The sequence below is a fragment of the Protopterus annectens genome, chromosome 9.part0 (assembly GCF_019279795.1).
Source record: "Protopterus annectens isolate FY-2018-M chromosome 9.part0, PAN1.0, whole genome shotgun sequence".
Lineage (NCBI taxonomy): Eukaryota > Metazoa > Chordata > Ceratodontiformes > Protopteridae > Protopterus > Protopterus annectens.
In genome coordinates this window covers 1,290,930,721-1,290,954,920 of record NC_056743.1, presented here as the reverse complement: position 1 = coordinate 1,290,954,920, position 24,200 = coordinate 1,290,930,721, and the positions used below count along the sequence as shown (strand labels likewise).

Genomic DNA, 24,200 nt, shown 5'->3' with positions numbered 1-24,200 from the left:
CAGTGCCTAAGGGCATTAGGCCACATTCCACCAGAGCAGCAGCCACTTCAGCAGCCTTCCTCAGAGCAGTACCAGCCAAAGAAATCTTAGAGGCTGCAACTTGGAGTTCAGTGCACACTTTTTTACAAAGCACTACCACTTGCCTCTCTACTCTAAGTCCAGAGCAGGCTTTGCCACTGCAGTTCTGCAGGGCCTCATAGCCTCTCCTAATCCAATTTAGCCCAGCCACCCATCCTCAGCTTTGGGATTCAACCCAAGAGTAACGACTGCAACAGTGAAACACGATGAACATAGTACAGTTGTGTACCTACCATAAATGTAGATGTTCGAGTGTATTCACTGTTGCAGTCCAGGTTACCCACCCACCATCCCCCTTCTCTTTGCTGGGACATATCTGCACTTCTCTATCCTATACAACCTTTTTGGTGTATTTGCTTTTAGATGAATGTTATTTTTGTGCATGCATTTCTTATTTATATATTTTTCAGCCTACCTATTTGGGGCACCTGTGACATCTAGGGCAAGAAAAACTGAAGAAAATGGCGTTGGCTGCATCTTTTATACCCCTGGCTCACTGACGTCAGGGAAGAGGTGGCAGCAACCGACGCCGGACCTAGACTTTTGAATTCTGGCCGACTGCAGGTAGCCTGCCAGCAGGATAACCCAAGAGTAATGACTGCAACAGTGAATACACTCTAACATCTACATTTATGGTAGGTACACAACTGTACTGTCCAGGGCAGTCCTCCATGGATTCCTGGAAAGTGCTTCTTCTTAGCTTTTTCCTACTCTATCCTACCTGCTGGGCTTTGGCACTCTCCCGTATGTAAAGAGTACTGCAACATTGAATAGAAGGACATAGAATAGTTGTGTAGAATCTTACTGTACCCATTGATGTCTTTCTCTTCTATGTTGCAGTATTCTATCCCTCCCGCCTTCCCCTTACAACTTGCTCTTTCCTAGGATGATCTCCTTAGCCTCCTTTTGGATTCCTTTCCTTATGGGGATTTTTATTCTGAAGATTGTACGTGTGTATGTCCCTTTTATGGCTGACGTTCACTGTGCCTCCATGCAACTTCCCACGTACAGGCAGTGGCTCTAAGCTTTTGTATACAAGCCGGACATTGGGTCGATTGGCTGAATACAACCCATACGTAAAGAATACTGCAACATAGAAGAGAAGGACATCTATGGTTATGATATGATTTTACCCAACTATTCTTTCTATCCACATCCTTAGAACTGAGGAGAAAGGGTTCTACATATTCTGGATTGCATAGGCAGCGCATATACTGTCTTGACAAAACTAAGTCCTTCAGCAAAACTGATCAGTTATTTGTTTCTTAAGTTGGGACAAAGAAAGGACAACTTGTGTCAAAACAGACTATTCCAGTTGATTGTCCTCTTTTATTGCCTTTTGTTATGCTCACAGTATAAACCAGTTACAGGCAGTGTAAAGGTTAACTCTACTAGAGCTTTGACTTCTTTGATGGAAAAGTATAGCCTCTAAGTATTCTAGAGTCAACTGCATGGTTGTCTGTACTTGTATTTGCAAGACATTACAAGCTGGATTCCTTTTCTATATCCAGGGTAGGCTTTCTTATCCCCATTCTCTAGGGCCACCTGGAGCCATATCCTTCCTACCTACCTACTCATTTGGACAGTTTTTGGTAATCAACCCATATAGCATAAAAGTTGCAGCAGCAGTGGGAATGGTGAACATAGTGCAGTTGTGTAAATTGCATTTGCCCATAGCAGTAGATGTTTGAATTCCTCACTTCTGCATTAGCTGTCCGTTCTCCTGATGTCCTTCAAGAATGCAACTGCAGTCATAACATATGGGTTGTCCTGCCTCAGGCAGCCTTCGGTCGGCCGGATTCCAAAGTCTGGGTCTGACGTCGGCTGATGTCGCACTTCTCTCCGACGTCAGAGCGGCTGGAGTACATAAGCATCAGCCGACGCCATCTTCTTCAGTCTTTCTTGCCGTGCGGTGCCCGAAGCAGAAGCAGTTCGCAAGTGCCGGTCGGTCACCTCCTGTATTCTTCGAATCCGAAGTCATCAAAAAAGCTAAGTACCCCGTTGGGGACCTTTTCTTGCCTCAGCCGATGTCAGAAATTACTGAAAAAGTAAATAATTGTCTTGTGGTAAACAAATACCTCATAAGGATTTCCACTCTTACTGTCTTCCTTGCCTTGGCCCAGACCACGACGTCTCGGCCTGTGCCGCCTGTGCTCGCTTCAATAAGCGCACTCTCAGGCGCTGGGCGGAGTTTGCTGAAGACTTTTTCGGCGAAAAATTCGATTATACAATGCCGTCGGAACTACCGACATCGCAGACTCCTAAGAAACGAAAAGACCGGGACCGACATCCTCGGCCCGCGTCTTCCACCGACACCACGCCAAAGCCTACCGCGAGTGCCCCGGTTCCCTCTGAGACGGTTATTTCACCGCTCCGAACCGAAGACACCGCATTACCGATGCCTCCGATACCGGAGACCACACTGACGCCAGTTATTGATTTTCCTCCGGATACTGAGACCGAGGAAATGCCCGAGACCATTGCTGTGGATAAGGTCACTCCTGCACGTGGAGCTGCTAGGCCTCCCATGTCCATGTCTATTAAGGCCTACACACGTGCTAAGGCAGCCAGCAAGACCAAGCACCTTACTGCTAAAGCCTTACCTCAGCCTACTCCTGAAACAGAAATCATGACTATGGCCGCAGACTTAATTTCCATGGTCAGAGGTTCACAGGCCCACCCTGAGAGAGGATCCCAGCTGTTTTGTATATTGTTGGGATGCAATATTATTTGTGTTTTGTGTAAGGGATCGTGCATCTTGGACCACAAAACAGGCAGTACCCAACCATGGAACCTCAGCTGTGTCTCAAGAAAAACTCCTATTGGCACCCTTTGAACCATTTGTTTCCACACCCCACATATAATTTTCATGGAAGACCTCCTTTTTGGTGGCTGTTACCTCTGCTAGAAAGCTATCAGAATGTTGGGCTTTTGCAAAAAGCATTTTTGATTTTCTGAAAGACAGAATCATATTACTTGCTAATACATCTTTTATGCCCTGAATGGTAACAGAACCACCACTAAACCAGACCATTTACTTCCTTGTCTTTTCTCCATATCCCCAGGAGAAAAGATCTTGTGTTCTTCAGATCTGTATACGTATCTGAGATTTTATTTTGGAAGAACAGTGCTGACCAGCCATTTGTCCCAATTCAAATGGCAAGGAGATGAAGGCTGTGAGCAGGTAGTTATAACTTAAATCTCTGGCTAACTGTATTTGTTGGATTATTCCTTTCATGGCAGAGTTGCTCCTACCCTTGTCCAGGGTCCATTTAGCTTGCGCCACTGCAACCACCTTGGCATTCCACAGTGGTAGCAAGTATTTATGTCAGTTTGGAACTGGCTAGTTGTCAGAAGTCAAGGTTATTCAACCAGTGCCAGGGTAAGGTTTTTGTTGCCATCATTCTGGGAATGCCCTACATAATTGCTCAGAGCAGCGAACCACTGGGCCCTGAGCTCTGGGGATATTCCCTGATTTCATGACTGTGACGGTGAATAATGTGATGAATGTAGTATAGACATGCAAGGAATTCCATGTACTTATAGATGTTGAAATGAATTTACTGTCCTGCAGTCCTTATTCGCCACTCCCTTTGTATTTCTTTGGGCATCCTGCAATTGGGGTGAGTACCCTAATGTCCCTACTTTTCCTGTCTTTCTTCAACAAATTTCAAGCCGCCTCTTTCCTCTGGGTTCACCTAGATCCTGGAGACAGGGATTGGGTCTTGTGGTTTGGTCACTGCTCAGTTGTGGATATCTCCCAGCAGTCAGTATTTACTCTGAAACCCTGGCACAAGCCTTCTACTTTCCATACTGATCACTTACAGCCACAAGGGAAATTAAATTTGTAATGTTCTTAAGCACATCAGTATTGCTTTGTGTAGTCTACTGGTACAATGACTTTTATAGTTTTAGTAAGACTGTGTAAAATAAGTTATGCAAGTGTTTGTAGTAAAGGCAGCCTCTCAACCGCTTGCTTTTTTGAATCTTTGTACAATAGAGAGTCGATTGTCTGAAACGTCAATTATCTGAACGCAGCCTTCAAAAGTTTTCGGGTAGGAAAAATCATAAAGTCTGAATATGTAAACGTTGTACGTATTCGCGTATGCATATTTTTTGAGCTTGTAGCCAGCTCGTGTATAAAAAATATTCTGTGTTGCCCACTGGAATCACTGAATGGTTGAATAATGTATTCCCTGTGTGGAAAAAAAAATTTTACAAGATTTTTTATCTGGTTCAATTATATGTTTGATTATCTGAACAGTCTTTTTTTTTTTTTTTTTTTTTCCAGTCCACGTTTTAACGCCACAGTAGGGAAAATGCCTACTGGTTTAGCTGTGGCAGTCCTACGTGTTGATTAGAATTCTTTAAGTAAAAACAATACCCAAGAATGTGTTTTCTTCAGGCTTGGCACATGTGTGCACATTTTTTTCCTTTTTTTGAGGAGGTAGTTATGACAGTAGAACCATTTAACATATTTTGGACTAAAATACAGAATGCTACTACAACTAAAACTGTGTCTGGACAAAACAACCCACCTTTTCTTGAACAAAACTGTCCTGTTTGGTGTGTCATGGTGCTGTCTTAAATTGTTCTAAAGAAGAAAAATATGCAGTGTTGAGGTGCGACTTATCATTTTAGATTTTGACATGAATAGTGTTATGGATATTGGTGTCATATTTACATTTTTTCATTGAAGAATTATTTGCATGTTTGAGTAGATTGCTGTGAATAGTACTTGCACGCCTACAGAACAGGTGAAAGCTATTTATCGTATAGAGCATTCCTCTCTTGTTTTAGAATTTGTATTTTGCAAAGTAGCAGTTAATTGATTGCTATGTCATTACTTCCAGGTCAGGGGTCATCTCTATGCAAAACTCGATCCTCTTGGCATTAGTTGTGTTAATTTTGCTGGTCAACCAAAATCACTTGCTTCTACAAATATCGGTGAGAACTGTATTCCATGTCAATTTTTATTATTCTGTTAATAAACACTTCTTTCTCCTCTTTCTTCTATCCTTTGTTTTTCTGTCTCCCTGTTTGTTTTTATTTCTGTTTCCTTTTGTGTCAATTTTCTCTTTCCCCTCCCCTCTCCTGCATACTTTTTTGTGTGTGTTTGTCTGCTGCTTTCCTGGCCCCTCTTCTTTGTGCTTTTCTTTTCTGTTCTGTCTCCATTTTGTAGATTCGAGGTCATCATGTAGCACAGTTGGATCCACTTGGAATTCTGGATGCAGACCTGGACTCGTCTGTTCCAACTGACATAATCACATCCCCAGAAAAACTAGGTGAGGGCTGGTGTCTAGACAGTATTATGTTAAACAAAGCTTATCTTCTGTCTGTTTCAGGTTTCGTTAAGACATTGCTTCAGGGAACTGATGTCTGCCTTCCCATCAGAGTTGCTCAGCAGCATTTTTTAAGTGTTATGATTACAGAGTTTGTCTTCAGTTTTTGAGAATTGTTTTATGTTTGACTCTGGTGTGTCAGCATGATGCCAAGAGTAACTGCAGTGTTAATACAATTGATCTGTTTCTGATATTTTTATTTTCAAAATGTAGGTCATCTGTAATAATGCAGAGTCTGCAGTGTTTCTAGAGCAGTCATGTTGTAAGCGGAGCTTAAACTTTGATTTTTCAGATCCTGGGTTTGCCATTTAAAGCAAAATCCATGTACTTGTTAATATTCTCAAATATTTGGATTCTCTGTGAATACAAAGTTTTATTAAATATTTAAAACATTTTCCAAAATGTATGCACATGTTTGTGAATGGCAGCTTGCTGTGTGGAGCAATCTGTCTGGTTATGTAGATTATCCATGGTAGAGGCTGGCAGGTTCTGGAAAAGTTTATCAAACGGTGCCAACAGGTGCTAAAGGTGCAGGGGAGTTTTAGACCAGGGTAGAAATGTTGCAGAATTGTATAAAACATCTCTGCTAGTGGAAAGAATATGTAGAGATTAAATATGTTGCTTGATTGTGCTTAATTTGGTTTTTGCTATATACTTTGGAAATAGTATGGTAAACAAGCAAAATCCATGACGCATCCTCGTGCTGCCTTCTCTCTTGATACGTAGATCACTGACTGCTTCCACTGCTACTTGTCATGCGTTTTTGTAATTTGTGAAGCTTTGTACTTTTTTTGTAATGTAAATGGTATTTGTCTTGGAACAGTCTCGTTTGTTGCTTGGAATAGTGGCTGTACAAGGTAGCAGTTCCTGGAGCTGGATATGTATTCTTTTTTGTGTTCATGTATTATATCTGTATGCTTGTGTGACCTACTGAATGCATACATTGGTGCTGCTAGTTGTTGAGTTTAATAGTACATTATATTTGTAGGTCACACAGGGAATTGTTAAAAATGCTGGATCTTAGTTATGCTGTTGGTATCTTTGTGTCAGTCTTCACAGAGAGTAATGGCTTCCTCAGATTAATTCCTATCTTCCCACTGGAAGTTGCAGAGAGTGTGAGTGTGAGTGTGTGTGCACCTTGAGTAATTCTCAGGCACTCTTTCTGTATGCTGCTTGTGTCTTGGCACGTCTAGGTTTTCTGCCACCTTCCCTCATCCCTGATATTGCTGAGGAAAGCGGCATGGAATTGCTGACTGTTGATCTTTACTTGATTGTAAGAGGGCTCATCTCTGCCACTGGTTCCGTCCTGACCTTACTCGTACTCTTGTGCATTACATGAAACTCCATCCAGCATGATCTGTAGTGTGGATTTGTCAGCACAGCAAATGATTTTTCCAAACTTACTGACATGCACGTGAGAAGAGTTCTACACACTTCTGCTTTGCTGTCCTCAGGAGTTGTATGTGTGAGAGATGTTTTTTCTCTGAGTTGTTTTTTTTTAAATAAAAGCTCAACTTTAAAGTACGTGATCAGTTTTGTTGACTATTGTCATCAAAGTTGTGGTGAAGGTGTAATAAACTGCACAGGGTTTTTGCTGTTGGATGGCTCTAGTATGACCTTCATGGTGGCAGCTAGTAATGAGTTGCCATAAAATGATTTGCACAGTGGAAGACAATGATTGACTGCTGATGGTGATCTGCATGTTTCCAGCTGGTGCTGGACTGCTGTAGGATGACCTACATGTTGCCAGCTGGCAGATGACTACCGTAGGATTACTTGCATGGTGGCAGCCAGGGACAGACTGCTGTAGGGTGACTTGCACTGTGGTAGCTTGGGGCAGGTTGCCGTAGGGTTGCGGGGAATTTTGCTTTAGGATATTAGTTACGTTTTTTCAGTAGTACAATATTTTCTACATTTTGTCATTGCAGTCCTTTAACCTTATGAGTAAACAGTGTACAGTTTCTAGCAGGGGTCATTGTAAGAGTATTTGTTGCCGTAAAAACTAAAGGTGACTATAGATTCAAGGATGGAGAAGAGAAGTGGTCTCTAGTAGCAAGATCACTTTGCATCCTGTTACAGTGTATTTGGTATTCAAGCATTGTGAAACATGAGAGAAGGTACAGCTGTGGTTTTTGAGGGAACAGCCCTTTGCCAAGACCTGTAAACATGCAAGTTGATACTAGCTCATGTAATGTTAGGAAGTACTTTGTGTGGTAGGGGAGGAATTAATTGTCTTGTCTTTTGTAGCTTCTAGTTCTTGTCTGGCAGTCATACTCTGAGATTTACTCAGTGGAGTGGGTTGTGGTATTTGTTATTGAGAAGCGAGTGGAAGACGAAATGATTATGCAGTGGAAACTTCATTCTTAACTTTGGTGATGGTGGCCGAGACTGTTGATGTGAAGAATTCTTAGTGCATTGTTAGTAAAATATTGCATTTCAAACTCTGTTTATGAATTAGCTGTGTGATATATTTTTTTAATTAAGCACCTCTGTAATTCATTGGGGCAAGTAAGATTTAAATCCCGGACTTGAATGCTGTTGATCACTTTGAGTGTCTCTGTATCACACTGCTTATGCTGCTTGTTAATGCAGATGTTCTTCGTGTTTCACTGTTGCAGTCATTATATTTGGGTAATCTGCTGGCAGGTTGCCCTCAGTCGGCCTGATTAACAAAGTTTTGGGTCCTGCGTCGGTTGCTGTCCCTTCTTCCATGACGTCAAGGGTATAAAACATGCAGCCGACGACATTTTAATTAGTATTACTTGCCGCGCCGTGCCCAAAGCAGAAGCAGTTCGCAAGTGCCTGTCGGCCAACTCCTGAAATTGTTCATTTTCGAGTTTCAGAACCGGAGTCTTCAACCTAAAGCTAAGTACCCCGTTACCAGTGTCAGTAAAAGTTAATAATTGTATTACTTGTGGGAAGCAAATACCTCATAAGGATTTTCATTTGTACTGTATTCCTTGCCTAGGCCCTGATTACAACATGCCTTGCTGTCGGTTTTGTGCTAAATTTAACCAACTTACTGTTAAGCATCGGTATATTTTTGCATCTAAATATTTTGGCTCTATATTTAACTATCCAGAAATGTCATTGGTTATCAATCCGACTACCGGAATTCACAAAAAGACACAAAGAAAAAGAGAGAGACAGACCGTCGAGGTCCAAAACAGACGGCGAAGCTTCTCCTAAACCAGTCGCCAGTACTCAGTGAGGTGCGTTCGCAGCCCCTGATACCTGCTACTTTTGATTTGCAGGCCTCTACCGAGACCCATTCGGAGTCCGGTATGCCACGAGACACTTCAAGTATTGAACCCGCGGATGTCTGTCCCTTACATGGGTCCAGAGCCGCTGAGCAGGCACCGGCTTTTGAGGGTGTTTTTAGGCCTAAAGATTTGTATATTAAACCGACGCGATCCTCAAAAACACGGCCAAAACCAACTTCTATGTCTAAACAAAACCAACGCATGGGCCACGTGCTCAGGCCCCTATCCCTAAAAACAAATTATCAGAATGGCTGAGGATTTAATTACCTTGATCAGGGGTCCCCAACCCCCTACTGCTAAGAGGCCTAGGCAAGGCACTGACTATGAATCTTCAGATCAGGTTTCCATTTCTTCTGATTCCTTTTCTTATCAGGAATTATCTATTCCACCTTATGAAGACTCTGATGCAGAAGAATCCATCCCTTCTGCTTCTCCTCCTGAGGATTTTTCTTTTGGAGAAACTTTGCATACCTTAAGAGAACATTTTCATTGGGAGAGTCAAGATTTTTCAGAATCCAAAAAGAGGCTTAGGGACTTCCTTCTTCTTCCTCCTCAGCATAGGCCTTTGGCTATACCTCCTGTTCTAGACATTGTTGTTGATGTTTTCTCAGAATCCAGCATGGCTCCTGATTCCCTGTCTCCGGCTCCTAGTAAGCCAGACAGATATTATAGGGTTCCTGACTCCCACAAATTTCTTTTTAAAAACCCTACTGCTGACCCTGAAACAATTTCTCAGGGTCCCAAGGGTGTTAAGGCTGCTACTGCTAAAAATCCTACCCCTTCTGATAGAGACTCTAGGGCGGTGGATAGATTGGGGTAAGAAGGTTTACAACCCTGGCAATCAGGGCTTTAAACTGTCAGTTTCATATGCTTAAATATCAGCAGCATGGCATAGGCTTACTTAAACAGAAAATGATGTTGATTTCTGACTGTGTGGAAAATAGAGTTACAGGATTTATTGCATTCAGCTGAACAAGTTGGAAAGCATACGTTGCAATGTGTTTTTGATTCACTGGAGGCCTCTTGCAGGGCCGCTGTAACTGGATCTGTGATGAGAAGGCATGATTGGCTCAAGGAGCAAAATCTGCCTGATCATGTTAAAGCAAAATTGTTGGATGCGCCTTTACAACAGGACAGCCTATTTGGTAATAAGGCAGAAGAAGTTTTGAAAAAGATGGAAGACGAAGCTAAATCTATGCAAACTGTAAAAGATTTCCTACAAGTGCAGCCACCCAGATTCAGTAGGCACTGGCCTACTAAGAATTGGTCCTTTCCAGTACTCACCAGAGCCGCTCAGGTCAACCCTAGGCATTCCAAAGGCTCCAGGTTTCAGTCACAAGGAACTTACAGAACAAAACATTGGGGTGCCTCCACCTCCAAATCTGGAAGTAGCAAGGCACCACCCTATGGTAAACAGTCTCTATGACTTTCCTTTGCCATTTCAAAGCACTTATCTTTTGGCAGCCCCTTTGAGGGGAAAACTAGCACTTAGATGCCAATTTTGTGCATGAATTACCCAGGACAAGTGGATTTTAAATATAGTATCCCAGGGATACAGATTTAATTTCTACATGTTGCCAATTCCAAACGGATGGCCAGATCTGCCTCCAAGTCAGTGGGCAGAGGCCCAGAAACAAGTTATGTCCCTCATGGATATGGGGGCTATTCAACCAGTACCAGAAAAGGAAAAAGGACAAGGTTTTTATTCAAGACTTTTCCTGGTACCCAGAAAAGACAAATCATGGCGTCCAATTCTGGACTTATCCGTTCTAAATACTTTCCTGGACATGCCAAAATTCAAGATGCTGACTTTACAACAGTTACTGCCTATGCTAGGCAAGGATGCCTGGCTGGTAACTCTAGATTTAAAAGAGGCTTACCTGCATATCCCAATCAGGGGAATCTTGCAGAAGATACCTCTGCTTCAAAGCAGGCTATTTGCATTACCAGTTCTCTGCACTGCCCTTTGGTTTATCTACTGCGCCCAAGGTTTTCACAAAGTGCCTGGCACTAGTAATTGCTTTTTGCAGACAAAGAAACATGCAAATTTATCCTTATCTGAACTGTTGTCTAATTCAGGCAGAAAACAAGTATACTCTTCTATAGCATCTGGCGTTTGTAAAAAGGCTTCTAACTTGCCTAGGGTACACCATAAACGAAAAGAAATCACAAGTGGTACCCTCTCCAAAAAATACATTCCTGGGTGTAAGCTTGAATACAACTGCCCAGATGGCTTACCTCTGACTTACTTCAAACAAGTGGCCACAAAAAAAAAAACGTTATCTGCAAGACAAATTCTGCAGGCCTTTGGGTTCATGGCTTTTTGTATTCTTCTAATTCCATATGCAAGACTGCATATGAGGAAACTTCAGTGGTACCTAAAAAGCTTATGGAGTCAACATTGTTACAGCCTGGAAACAATGATTCCTATCATTCCTTGCCTGCAGCAAGAGTTCCTTTGGTGGGCAGAGGCCTGTCACCAAAACAAGGGACTGTCATTCATTCCACCCCTTGCCACCCAAACACTGACTACAGACTCATCAGACTATGCTTGCACGGGGGGGGGCATCTGGCAGGGAGATGCATTCAGGGCGAATGGAGCCCAAATCAAATGCACCTGCATATCAACCAGAAAGAGATGCTAGCTGTACAGAATGCTCTGACAGCTTTCAAGGACTTTCTTCATCCAGGGCAACTACTGATAAAGACTGACAACACCACAGTCATGTGGTACATAAACAAGCAGGGGGGTACCCATTCCTACCCCCTTTGCAGACTAACCATGGCCTTGAGGAACACAGCCTTGACTTATCAAATATATCTACAAGCTCAGTTCCTGCCAGGAAAACAAAATACTCTGGGGAAACTAACTAAGCAGAAATCTTATGGACCCGCACGAATGGAAACTGAATCTGCAAATCTTCAGCATGTTGACATGCAAATGGGGGGGGCCCAGACATGGATCTTTTTGCTTCACCCCAAAACTATCAGTTGGACAAATTCTGCACAAGAATTCATCACAAAAAAGCTTGGAAAGTGGATGCGCTATCCTTCAGCTGGAAAACCCCATCAGTCTGTGCCTTTTCCCCCTCTGCCTCTGCTCTCCAAGGTCTTACTAAAAGTCAGACAGGAAAAACCAAAAATGATTCTGATTGTTCCAGACTGGCCTCGCCAACACTGGTACCCGCTGCTACGCAATATGTCACACCTTCCACCATGGTACCTGCCTCAGACACCTTATCTACTTTCTCAGCAGAACTTTCAAATTCTACACACTCTGCTCCAAACTCTGAATCATGCAGCATGGCTACTCAACTAATTTCACCAGTTAACATCTCTCAGCAAACCTGTGATGGATGTCATTTTGGAGGCTAGAAGGCCTAGCACTAGAAAATCTTATGCTGATAAATGGAAAAGACTTTGTGCCTGGAATCAGGCACAAGGATAAGCACAGAGATGCCCAATATTCCTCAGATTCTGCAATATTTAATTGAGGTGCTTCACAAGGGCCTATCTTTCTCTTCCATAAAAATCCACGCCTTTGCCATTTCAGCTCATTACAACACAGAGCCTCCCCTCTTTTCTCATCCCCTGCTAAAGCAGTATCTCAGAGGGGCCAAAAATGTAAGACCTCCCAAGAGAGCACCAACTCCTGCATGGGACCTCAATTTTGTGTTGGAAAACCTCACCCTGCCTCCTTTTGAGCCAGCTGCTACTGCGAACATAACATTTCTCTCTTGGAAGACAGCTTTTCTTTTAGCAGTCACTTCAGCTAGAAGGATCTCAGAACTACAGGCTGTCATGGCAGTGGAGCCTTTTTTTATTTTCTACCTGGGCAGGGTAGCACTCAGGACCATTCCATCCTTTATGCCTAAAGTGGTATCCAGTGTGGCTCTTAATCAGACCATTCATCTACCAACTTTTTTCCCAAATGCACAGAACAAGGAGGAGTGGATTCTGCATTCATTGGATGTACACAGACAACTAAGATTCTACTTGAACAGAACAAAATCTCTAAGAAAATTTGAGCTGGTGGCATTTGCTGCAGGGGCAGGGGGAAAGGCTATCTCAAAGCAAACAGTTTCAAAATGGATAAGCCAGTATATTCGTTTCTGCTGCATGTATCATGGTAAACCTGTCCCCAAGGGGATCAGATCCCATTCCACCAGGGCTGCTTCTACTTCTGCAGCCTTTCTCAGAGGGGTTCCTACCAGACAATTCTAGAAGCTGCTACCTGGAGCTCAGTTCGTACGTTCACCGAGCATTACCATTTACCTCTCTTCTCTAAATCCAGAGCAGGCTTTGCCACTGCTGTCCTGCAGGGCCTTATAGCTGCTCCTAATGCTGTGTAATTCCATCCTCTCAACCATAGCTTTGGGATTCTACCCAAATGTAATGACTGCAACAGTGAAACAGGAAGAACATAGTACAGTTGTGTACACTTACCATAAATGTAGATGTTCGAGTGTATTCACTGTTGCAGTCCTAGTTACCCACCCGCCAGCCCCCTATTTTTCTCTTTTTATACCTCTTCTTTCTGTTACTAAGCTCAAAAGCCTTCTTGTTGTATTTGCTTTTGTTTGGAGGTATATTTTTTGTATTCTAAATTATATATATATATATGTATGTATGTATATATGTATATATATATATATATATATATATATATATATATATATATATATTTATATTTTTGCTCCCCATTTGAAGAGCACCTGACATCTGGGGCAAGAAAAACTGAATAAAATGGCGTCGGCTGCATGTTTTATACCCCTGATGACCTGACGGTCATGGAAGAAGGGACAGCAACCGACACAGGACCCAAGACTTCGTTAATCAGGCCGACTGAGGGCAACCTGCCAGCAGATTACCCAAATGTAATGACTGCAACAGTGAATACACTCTAACATCTACATTTATGGTAAGTGTACACAACTGTACTTTAAGGCTGTAGTAACCAAGCTGGCTGCGCATGGGGGTTGTGAGGCACTGCTGCACTTCATACTGGGCATGTACTAATTCTGTATTGCAAAACATGGGACTACTAACCAAACACTTAATGCAATGACTGATTTTATTTCGCAGCTGGATATTCTGCTACTTGCTGAAACTTCATGGCATACTGAAGAGTAACGTTTGTGTTTTGCCTGAATTTTCACACACACACACACACACACACACACACACACACACACACACACACACACACACACACACACAAATACAGTGTCGCTGTACATTTACATTTTCATTCTCATATGTACACACGCAGTTGGAACAGCACACTTTTATGTTTGGAAAACAGTGAATGTTCCAGAACAGATGCATTAAGGGCTTAACAAGGATTCTGGAAAAACACAGAAATATCTGATACTGTTTTTTTTTCAGGGTAGTTTCTGCATCTGCATTGAGAGGTAATGGTAAAGTGAGTACTGAACTAATATCTTTTCATGAATGAAAATGAAGGGATACTTTTCCTTCTGTGATTTAATTTACCTGAAATTATTGCAGACTGTTAAAGGACTGCATGTGACTACAGACCACTCTGTGATGAGTAGCTCAGTTATGAACCTTGCCCTGCAGTTTTACTACAAATGGTGGAATGTACTGCAGGTAATAGTGTCAGTGTGTTTTAAGATTTATAATGAAAATAGTTTTTCAACCTACAATTATGTGGTGAGGTTTGCAGAATTTAATGGTGCAAAAAGAAATAATTGAAGGTTTGCCTTTTAAGTTATTTGGTGGTGCAGCCCTGTTAAACTCCTTGTTACTCTGTTGTTTCACAGAATTACAGAATCTAGGGTTGAGTTGTATTAAATTAGATGTCAAAATATGCTTTAGTAAAGAATACATGTACGTGACTCTTCCTCTCCCCATCTAGGCTAGGATAACCCCCCCCCCCCACAATAAAGCTGCCAAAGTTGCAGTTAATTTTTTAGATGGCTCATATCATTGTCTAGTCTTGCATAAAGTAGACTGACCTGGTTTAAAAGGTTGCAGTTTAGGATTATCTGTAAATCTTTGCATCTGCCACAAAAGTATCCAGCTATGTAGGAATTTGTTAAAATTAACAAACCCCCTTGACCATTAAGATTGCAACAGAAACAACTAATGACATATGCCAGCTCTCACAATCACTCTTGGAACTCTATGTATTCAGTGTATGTAACTAAAAAAAATGGAACTCTCATTAGAAATGAGAACCAATGGCAACATAGAAAGTCTCTATCAACTAAAAATTACCTTATTTCTAGTAGGCACTATCACTGTATTCAGCACTGAGACACAATCCCAAAATCCTACAACTAATGTATTGTCAATCTCCATGTCCTAATTTAATGCACAACTAATATTCATGTAGTTTTGTTACGAGTTTGGATTTGTTTTCTTGTAACTACCTGAACACCTCCATTTCTCCTCGTGTTTCTTGACTGCACTTAATGTCTCCTGTGAAATTATTATAAAACTCATTCCTACATTCTCAGTTTTCCTTCCTCACCACCATTGTCTAGCTTTCTCCTGTTCATTTGTAATAGAATCTTTTCCATAACTTCTATTGAGATATAATATGAACTGTATTAAAACTGTATTTGTTCTTATAATTACTAAAATTCTTCCATTTCGGAGATCCTTTTAAATCTACTCCTGTAATTTCAAATGTCGTTGCTGTGCATTACTCTGCAATAAATACCAGCATTTTGAGGAGTGACATAGAACATGAACTGAATCAAATACAAAGCTTAGTTGTTGTTGTTGAGGAGCAGTTAAAGCCAGCAGAACAGATGAGTATTATGGCAATTATTTGCATTTGTGTTAAACCACCGTATGTGAATAAAGGTAGTGCTTGTTGCTTCCATTTGAAGTGGTCTCACTGTACTGCATGGTCACCATAGTTTCTGTCAAAGCTAGTTGACCAAAGCTCAGGGTTGTTTTTTTTCCCTTCCTTGTTTTAATAGGCCTTTTGGAAGGTTTTAGTTTTCTTATGCATTCCTTTAATTTTTATCAGATGTGTTGCAGAGGTAATTGGAAGTGTGGAAAGTGCTGTAGACAACTGGTTATTTCTTAGTGTGATTTCAGACAGAAAAAGAGCATGACAGGAACCTGATAGTTATTGAATAGATTTAACACCACATAATTTCAAGTTAGTTATGACTAAATGCAAAATGGGAGGGACAAGTATGAAATACAAGGATGACATTAATCTTGGCGAGGCAGAAGGCTGCTGCATAAAAAAAAAAGTTTGAGTAGTTGTGCAGATGCCAAAGCCAAAAGACAGGCAGGCACTGTAGTGGTAACCCAGAATGGTGCATGTGCACCTGCTTATTATAGCATTCTTCTAAGAAAACTGTTAGAGCAATGTGTAGACTGGGAATGAAACTGTGAGATGTAAAGTTTTGAAATACTTTAGAAACTAACTAAAAGCGTTGTACAAGTAAAAACAGTTTTATTTGCAGGTAGATGCCAGTCATCTTGCAGGACAATATGGGTCAAGAACATTTAGAGAGGTACACTAGATATGTTGAGATGAGAAAGAAACTGGTAAGAGCAGTGTAAGAATGTGAGAAATTACCTGTGGCAAAGACGTTAAAATGTGCATGGACTGTAAACCCTTGTAAAACCTGTCCAAATAGCCTTTGTAGCACTTCTGAGATTACAAAATGTGCTATTTTATCCATCAAAATATGATTGGAAAGTAAGATACAGACCAAATGAGGATTTGTGTAGTGAAATGTGATTGGAAAGAAACTGCTGACAAGGTGAGGAATTGCATGTAGCAGATATGTTGACTATAGCATGCTTACCTGAGAAGTATAAAAAAGAATCGCTAGAGCTAGCGATTGAGTAATATCACAGTTAATGGTGACAGAAGAAAAAGTAGAAAATGCCAGACTAATTTTGTCTGGGGCTTAATGTTCAAAGCTGAAGACAGTAGATGTCCTTCAAGGATGCATCTGCAGTCATAACATATGGGTTGTCCTGCCTCAGGCAGCCCTTCGGTCGGCCGGATTCCAAAGTCTGGGTCTGGCCTCGGCTGATGTCGCACTTCACCCGACGTCATAGCTCCTGGGGTATAAAGGCATCAGCCGACGCCATTTTCCTCAGTCTTTCTTGCCGCGCGGTGCCCGAAGCAGAAGCTGTTCGCAAGTGCCGGTCGGTCAGATCCAGAGATTTCTACTACCGAAGACTTCTAAAAAAGCTAAGTACCCCGTTGGGGACGCTTTCTTGCCTCAGCCGATGTCAGACAAAGTAAATAATTGTTTAACTTGTGGGAAATAAATACCTCATAAGGATTTCCACTCTTACTGCCTTCCTTGCTTAGGCCCAGACCACGACGTATCAGCTTGTTTAGCCTGTGCTTCCTTCAACCGACGGACACTCAGACGTCGGTCGGAGTTTGCAGAAGAGTTTTTTGGCTCCACTTTTGCATATAAAATGCCGTCGGAGACTCCGACTACACATTTAGCTAAAAAACGCAAGGAAAAGGACCGGCACTCGCGGCCAGCGGTTTCGGCTGAAACCACAGTTAGGCCTACCGTGAGTGTCTCAGTTTCGGCTGAAACCGAGACCTCGGTTCTCCCTTCGGCCGAAAGCATGCCTCCGATAACCGAGGTCACACAGGCCATGGCTGAATCGGCTACAGAAATTATTGCTGAAGAAGCAGGCACCCAAGATTTGTCTGACACTATTCCGTTGGACATCTCTACTCCTGCACGTGGGGCAGCTAGACCCCCTGCTTCTATGTCTATCAAGGCCTTTTCCAGGGCTAAAGCAGCCAAACTTTCCAAGGCCTTACCTACAAAAGCTCCCTCTCACAGGCCTACCTCAAGTTCCCAGATTCTCAGCCTTGCTGAGGACCTTATTTCTCTGATCAGGGGATCCCAACCTCACCCAGACAGGGCCTCTCAACCCCCTCCAGATAAGAGGCCTAGGACTGAACCCCCTGAACCTCTCTCCTCGGACTATTCCTCAGATGGTTCAGATTTATCTGACCATCAGGAAGGCCCATACTCACCTTATGAGGATTCTGATGCAGAAGACTCCATTCCTTCTGCTTCACCTCCAGAAGAATTTTCATTTGGAGAAACCCTACACTCAATGAGGGAACACTTCCAATGGCAGGGTCAGGATTTTTCTGTTTCTAGGAAAAGGCTAAGGACTTTTTTACACTTACCACAGCATAGGCCTTTAGCCATACCACCTGTACTATCAGTTGTTGATGATGCATATAATGATGCCAGTACTGCCCCTGATTCTCTTCCTCCGGCCCCTGCCAAACCTGACAGATACTACAGGGTCCCGGACTCTCACTACCACTTGTATAAGGCTCATGCTGCAGACCCAGAAACCATTTCTCAGGGCCCTAAAGGTGTTGCAGCTGCCTCTGCCAAAAACCCACTTCCCTCTGAAAGAGAATCTAGAGCATTAGAGAGATGGGGTAAAAAGGTTTATACATCTGCTACTCTTTCTGCCAGGGCTTTAAACTGTCAATTTCACATGATACAGTACCAGGAATTTTTGTTAGACCAGCTGAATAAAAAGCTGGCCTCTCCTGAACCTATAGAACGCAAGTCCCTTCAGGATTTGGTACATAACTCTCAGCAGGTCAGTAATCACTTCTTAAAATGTGGCTATGATGCACTGGAGGCTTCTTTTAGATCAGCTATGACTGGAGCAGTGATTCGAAGGCATGCCTGGTTAAAAGAACAATCCTTACCAGACCATGTTAAGTCTAAACTCCTAGATGCTCCTATGGAGAAACAAAGTTTGTTTGGCTCCCGTGCACAGGAGGTTCTAAAGAAAGTGGAAGAAAAAGCAAAATCTGTCCAAACAGTCAAGGATTTTTTGCAGGTCCAGCCTCCGAGGTTTAGCAGAAATTGGCCTTCAAAGAATTGGTCCTTTCCAGACACCTCCAGAGCACAGAGAGGCAGAAATAGACGCCCAAGAGGCAGAAGTCAATCAAGGGGTGCCTACAGGGGTCGTCAGTGGCAGCCTGCCAACCAGAGAAGTGCTGCCACAGCTGCGACTACAACCACTTCCACAGGACAGACACAATGACTTGGCTCTGATTCCGCCTACCAGGGAACAACTGGAAGCACCCTTGGGCGGAAGGCTAGCTTTATTTTCAAAAAACTGGCATTGCATTACAGGAGACAAATGGACTTTACAAACAATAGACAAGGGCTACAGGTTTCACTTCCACACTCTACCAAAAAAGAGAGGAATGCCAAACCTTCCACCAAGCCAAAAATCAGAGGCTCTAAAACAAATCATCAGCTTACTAAGGATGAGAGCAATAGAAAAGGTACCATCTATGGAACAAGGCCAAGGATTTTACTCCAGACTATTCCTTGTACCAAGAAAAGAAAATCAATGGAGGCCTATTCTCGACTTGTCCGCACTGAACACATATCTCATTGTTCCAAAATTCAAAATGCTGACCCTACAGCAACTTCTTCCCATGTTGGGCAAGGAGTCTTGGCTGGTGACTCTAGATCTCAAGGAGGCATACCTGCACGTCCCTATACAGAAGACACCTCAGATTTCTTGCAGGATCAGAGCATGATCAATTCTCAGCATTGCCCTTTGGCTTATCTACTGCGCCCAGAGTATTCACGAAATGCCTGGCATCAGTAATTGCTCATTGCAGGCTTCAGGGAATTCTAATTTACCCATACCTGGACGACTGCCTAATACAAGCAGACAACAAGACAAAATTAATAAAGGATTTGGCCAATGTCATACAACTGCTGCAAGCCTTGGGATACACAGTCAACATTCAAAAGTCAAGACTAGTGCCATCCCAAAGGATAACATTTTTGGGTGCAGAACTGGAGACAATAACTCAGATGGCTTTTCTCACAGAGGAAAAACAAAAGCAACTACCAGTCTATTTCATGGCATTAACAAGACAAACTCAGCTTACTGCAAGAAAAGTCCTGCAGGCCCTGGGTTACATGGCATCCTGCATAATATTGATCCCACATGCCAGGCTGCATATGAGAAAGTTACAATGGTACCTAAGGAATGTATGGTCTCAACACAAACACAGTCTAGAAGCCCAGATACCAATCATTCCATGTCTGAAAAAAGAATTCCTGTGGTGGGCTCAGGCCTGTCAGAAAAGCAGAGGATTGCCTTTCCACAAACCACATCCAAGGCAGATCATCACCACGGACGCCTCAGACCTAGGCTGGGGGGCACACATGGAAGAAAAGTGTATCCAAGGCCTATGGTCCCAAGACCAGCTGAATCTACACATAAATCTAAAGGAGATGCTGGCAGTGAAACATGCAATCGAGGCATTCAGACAAATCCTCCAACAAGGACACCTGCTGGTAAGGACGGACAATACCACAGTCATGTGGTACATCAACAAACAGGGAGGTACACACTCATACCCTCTATGCCGGATGGCAATGGACCTGTGGAACTTGGCCCTGAATCTCAACATCCAACTGCAGGCCAGATTTGTACCAGGAAAAGAGAATTCAGTAGCAGACCGCTTAAGTAGAACTACCATGGATGCTCACGAATGGATGCTACATCCAGATATCTTCAAAACCATAACAAAGAAATGGGGAATGCCAGAGATAGACCTGTTCGCCTCCCCACACAACCACCAACTGAAGAAATTCTGCTCAAGAGTATACCACCCACTTGCCTGGAGGGTGGACTCCCTTTCTTTCAGCTGGAAGGCCCTGACAGTATATGCCTTTCCACCTCTTCCTTTGATGTACAAAGTTCTACTGAAGGTCAGAGAGGAACAGCCAAAGGTAATTCTGATAGCTCCAGACTGGCCAAGGCAACATTGGTACCCGCTACTGAGAAGCATGTCTCGGACGCACTCATGGGCCTCTACCTCTATGTCCCTTACTTCTAACGCAGAACAACTACAAGACCCTGCATCCAAACTTGAAAACGCTGCAGCTAACTGCTTGGAAAATTGCATAAAACAAAACCAACCTGATTTATCTCAGAGGGTTAAGGACATTATTCTGGAGGCTCGCAGACCCGCCATAAGGAAAACATATTCAGCCAAATGGAAAAGATTCCTCATTTGGAGTGCAGAAAAGGGAGAAAATGTCACACTGGCAAACCTAGCACACATCCTGGAATACTTAGCAGAACTGTTCCACAATGGCCTGTCCTACTCCTCCATTAAGATTCATGCATCAGCGATTTCAGCAGAGTACAACATGGATCCTCCTGTCTTCTCTCATCCTCTCCTCAGGCAATTCTTGAGAGGAATCAAAAACGTAAAGCCTCCAAGGAAACCACCTCTGCCTGCCTGGGATCTCAACTTTGTGCTAGAAAAAATAACACTCCCCCCTTTTGAACCAGCAGCAACAGCAGACTTACAGTTCTTATCTTGGAAAACTGCCTTCCTGCTAGCAATCACTTCAGCAAGAAGGGTATCTGAGTTACAGGCATTAATGGCAGTGCAGCCTTTCCTTATCTTCCATCAGGATAGAGTGTCTCTGAGAACCAATCCTACTTTTATGCCAAAGGTGGTCTCCAGGGTATCCTTGAACCAAGCTATACATTTACCTACATTCTTCCCCAACCCACAGAACAGGGGGGAAAAACTACTACACACCTTGGATGTACACAGACAACTACGCTACTATCTGGACAGAACTAAGGCCAGCAGAAAAACTGACCAGCTTCTGGTAGCATATGCAACAGGAGTGCAAGGAAAAGCTATTTCAAAACAGACAATCTCAAAATGGATAGGAAATTGCATTAGATTCTGCTACTCATTTCACGGAAAGACAACTCCTGAAAATATCAGGCCTCACTCCACAAGAGCTACAGCCACCACTACAGCTTTCCTACGAGGAGTGGCTACCAAAGACATTTTAGAAGCTGCTACTTGGAGCTCCGTGCATACATTTGCCAAGCATTATAATCTTCCTTTATACTCCAGATCCCGAGCAGGTTTTGCAACTGCTGTTTTGCAAGGGATCTTAACTACACCATCATTATCTTAGTGCCTCCTCCTCCAGTTTGGCTATGGTATTCTACCCATATGTTATGACTGCAGATGCATCCTTGAAGGACATAGTACAGTTTTGTACCTACCATAAATGTAGATGTCCGATAGGTATGCATCTGCAGTCAGGATTACCCACCCTCCTTCCCCTCTGTGGTATTCCTAGGGTACTTACCCCTCTTTTAGCTAGCTGGGGGAATCTATTATGGTGTATTTGTTTGTATGTATATATGTATATATATATTTTGCTTTCTACTGTTTGGAATTTTCTACATTTATCCAAATTTAGCCTTCCTAGAGGGCACCTGGCATCTGGGGTAAGAAACACTGAGGAAAATGGCGTCGGCTGATGCCTTTATACCCCAGGAGCTATGACGTCGGGTGAAGTGCGACATCAGCCGAGGCTAGACCCAGACTTTGGAATCCGGCCGACTGAAGGGCTGCCTGAGGCAGGACAACCCATATGTTATGACTGCAGATGCATACCTATCGGACATCTACATTTATGGTAGGTACAAAACTGTACTTTGTTTCTAGTCAGCTGAGAAGGCAAATAACTGGAAAGGTATACGAATCATGTCTAGGAACAAAGGAACAGTGAAAATACAAGTGTTTGTATTCTGGCTAGTAATATTTATTCAGAACAAGTAGTACTTTTTGTAGTGCATGTTGTAACTGGAAGATGTGTCTGGAAGAACTGATAAGCACGGTACCAGAATCTCATATTCTCGTAACAGAGTCTACCAGATGCTGTCATATCTGACTGCTCTGTAGCATAAAAATTAAGAAGACAGAGTACTTGCATGCGAGTGGGATTTTAGAAGGGGCAGATGGGAAACACTATCCAAGCATTTTTTTAATCCTGTGCACTGCTGAATTCTGTTTCCTCCATTGCCAGATTCCCATAACTCCATGCTCTGCAGCTTCCATGTCCTGGCACTCCCAATGGAGATCCACACCAGGATGGTCTCCCACCTGGGAGAGGTCATGCACACAGAGACTCCTCCATGTATCTAAAAGGTGTAGCCCTATGGGTACTTAAGAGTAGGAAGGGTACTGAAAGGAGTCATTGTACTACAGCCTGGCGACAGATTTTTAATAGATCCCAACTTCACATACTGACATTGACTTTAGACTTGGGCAGGCCATAGGGAGTAGCTTGAGCGTGTGTTCTACCTTGGGCCCATATGGTGCCCTTGTCATCTGTCCTTCCAACGCCACTAATCAATGACATTACTCATAGATCTGACCTTTGCCATAGCAGCACTAAAGAGATGCTCAGCATGGTCCCTACCCCCAGGATAGGCATGCCCACCTCCCTGTCAGCACTACCAGATGCCTGAGCTGCCAGTCGAGCTTGGGCTACCTGGGTCGAAGTTTAAGCTTCATTTCTGTACGTCACCAGTTTGGCTAAAACTGTCTAAACTGAAATATCTTGAGGGAGGGGCGAAAACACTGAATTTTCTGTGGACGTCTTATTTATTTATTTATTTATTGGTTGGATTTTGCTTTCTTGGTGCTTGATGTTTCGACGAGTTGTCTGGCAATTCATTTGCTTTTTGGTTGAGGGGGAGCAGTAGTTAAAGCTTTTAAGGTGATATGTCACATTATTGGAAAGTAGGAATACTCCATTGAAGGGACTTGGTCTTTCACCACATAATATTCTTAATAGACAGAAGGACGAACAGATTACCTACCTCATCTCCATTACTCATACTGTAAAATCAGTCCAGAGTAATATAGAAAGTGTTGGAGACAAATCTGTTTTGATAGAAATGCTGTTATAACAGAAACTGCATACGACTACTTGATTTTACATGTTGTAAACTATAGGTGTACAGAAGCCAGAGAAAAGTGTGCATTCTGGAGCTGATGGATGTCATTTGTAAAGTAGTCTAGTGTTTCTGAGGGAGGTAGAAAGCTTTGTAGAAGGAATTCAAGACATTTCTACAAGATAGTATATGAAACTCCAGTGAAGAAGAGCAACTAGAACTTTACCATTGTTGGCTGGTATAGTCCATGTTGGCATGTTCCATTTTTTCAGAGAAAACACAAAAAAGTGTAATGATACCGAAGAGGGGAAATTAGGCACAGATCACAGCAAAATGCAGCAGCACAGTGTTTAATACTTTACATCAACCTCCCATATTACTGCCCCCAAAGTATCCTTAGGTGGGTGATGGTCACTGTTGAAGTGACACTTCAATCTCATTTGCAAAAATGGGAAAAGGGGTTGTGGATGGATGCATGCTCAGAATCTCATACTATTTTTTCAGTCAGACAAGCTACATATAGTACGAGAACCATTATGCACCCTGGATATACCTAAGTTTACCATGTGTGCTGCTGCTTTAGCCAGGTTGTACCACTGAAGTCTCTGAAGCCCTTTTGGGTGGAAGCCTTAGGAGTACATGGAAGTCTGTATTGGTCTGTTAATATTCTTGGCATTAGGTCTTCAGTTAATATGCAGTGCTGTGCAATATTTTAACAAAAGCTGACCAGTAATTTTGTGTAAAATTGCTG

The 24,200-nt window shown here is 42.7% G+C and overlaps 1 protein-coding gene across 3 annotated transcripts in view; it reads left to right on the top strand.

Annotated features, from left to right (window-relative positions):
• OGDH (oxoglutarate dehydrogenase) overlaps positions 1 to 24,200 on the top strand; it is a 1,195,521-nt gene that overhangs the window by 361,479 nt on the left and 809,842 nt on the right. For 2 of the 3 annotated variants that reach the window (XM_044084237.1, XM_044084236.1), the window contains exon 4: positions 5,261 to 5,363. In XM_044084237.1, coding sequence (XP_043940172.1) covers positions 5,261 to 5,363 — 103 coding nt within the window. Of the gene's footprint in view, positions 1 to 4,931; positions 5,026 to 5,260; positions 5,364 to 24,200 lie in introns of all 3 variants that reach the window. The other variant, XM_044084238.1, reaches the window with a different exon arrangement.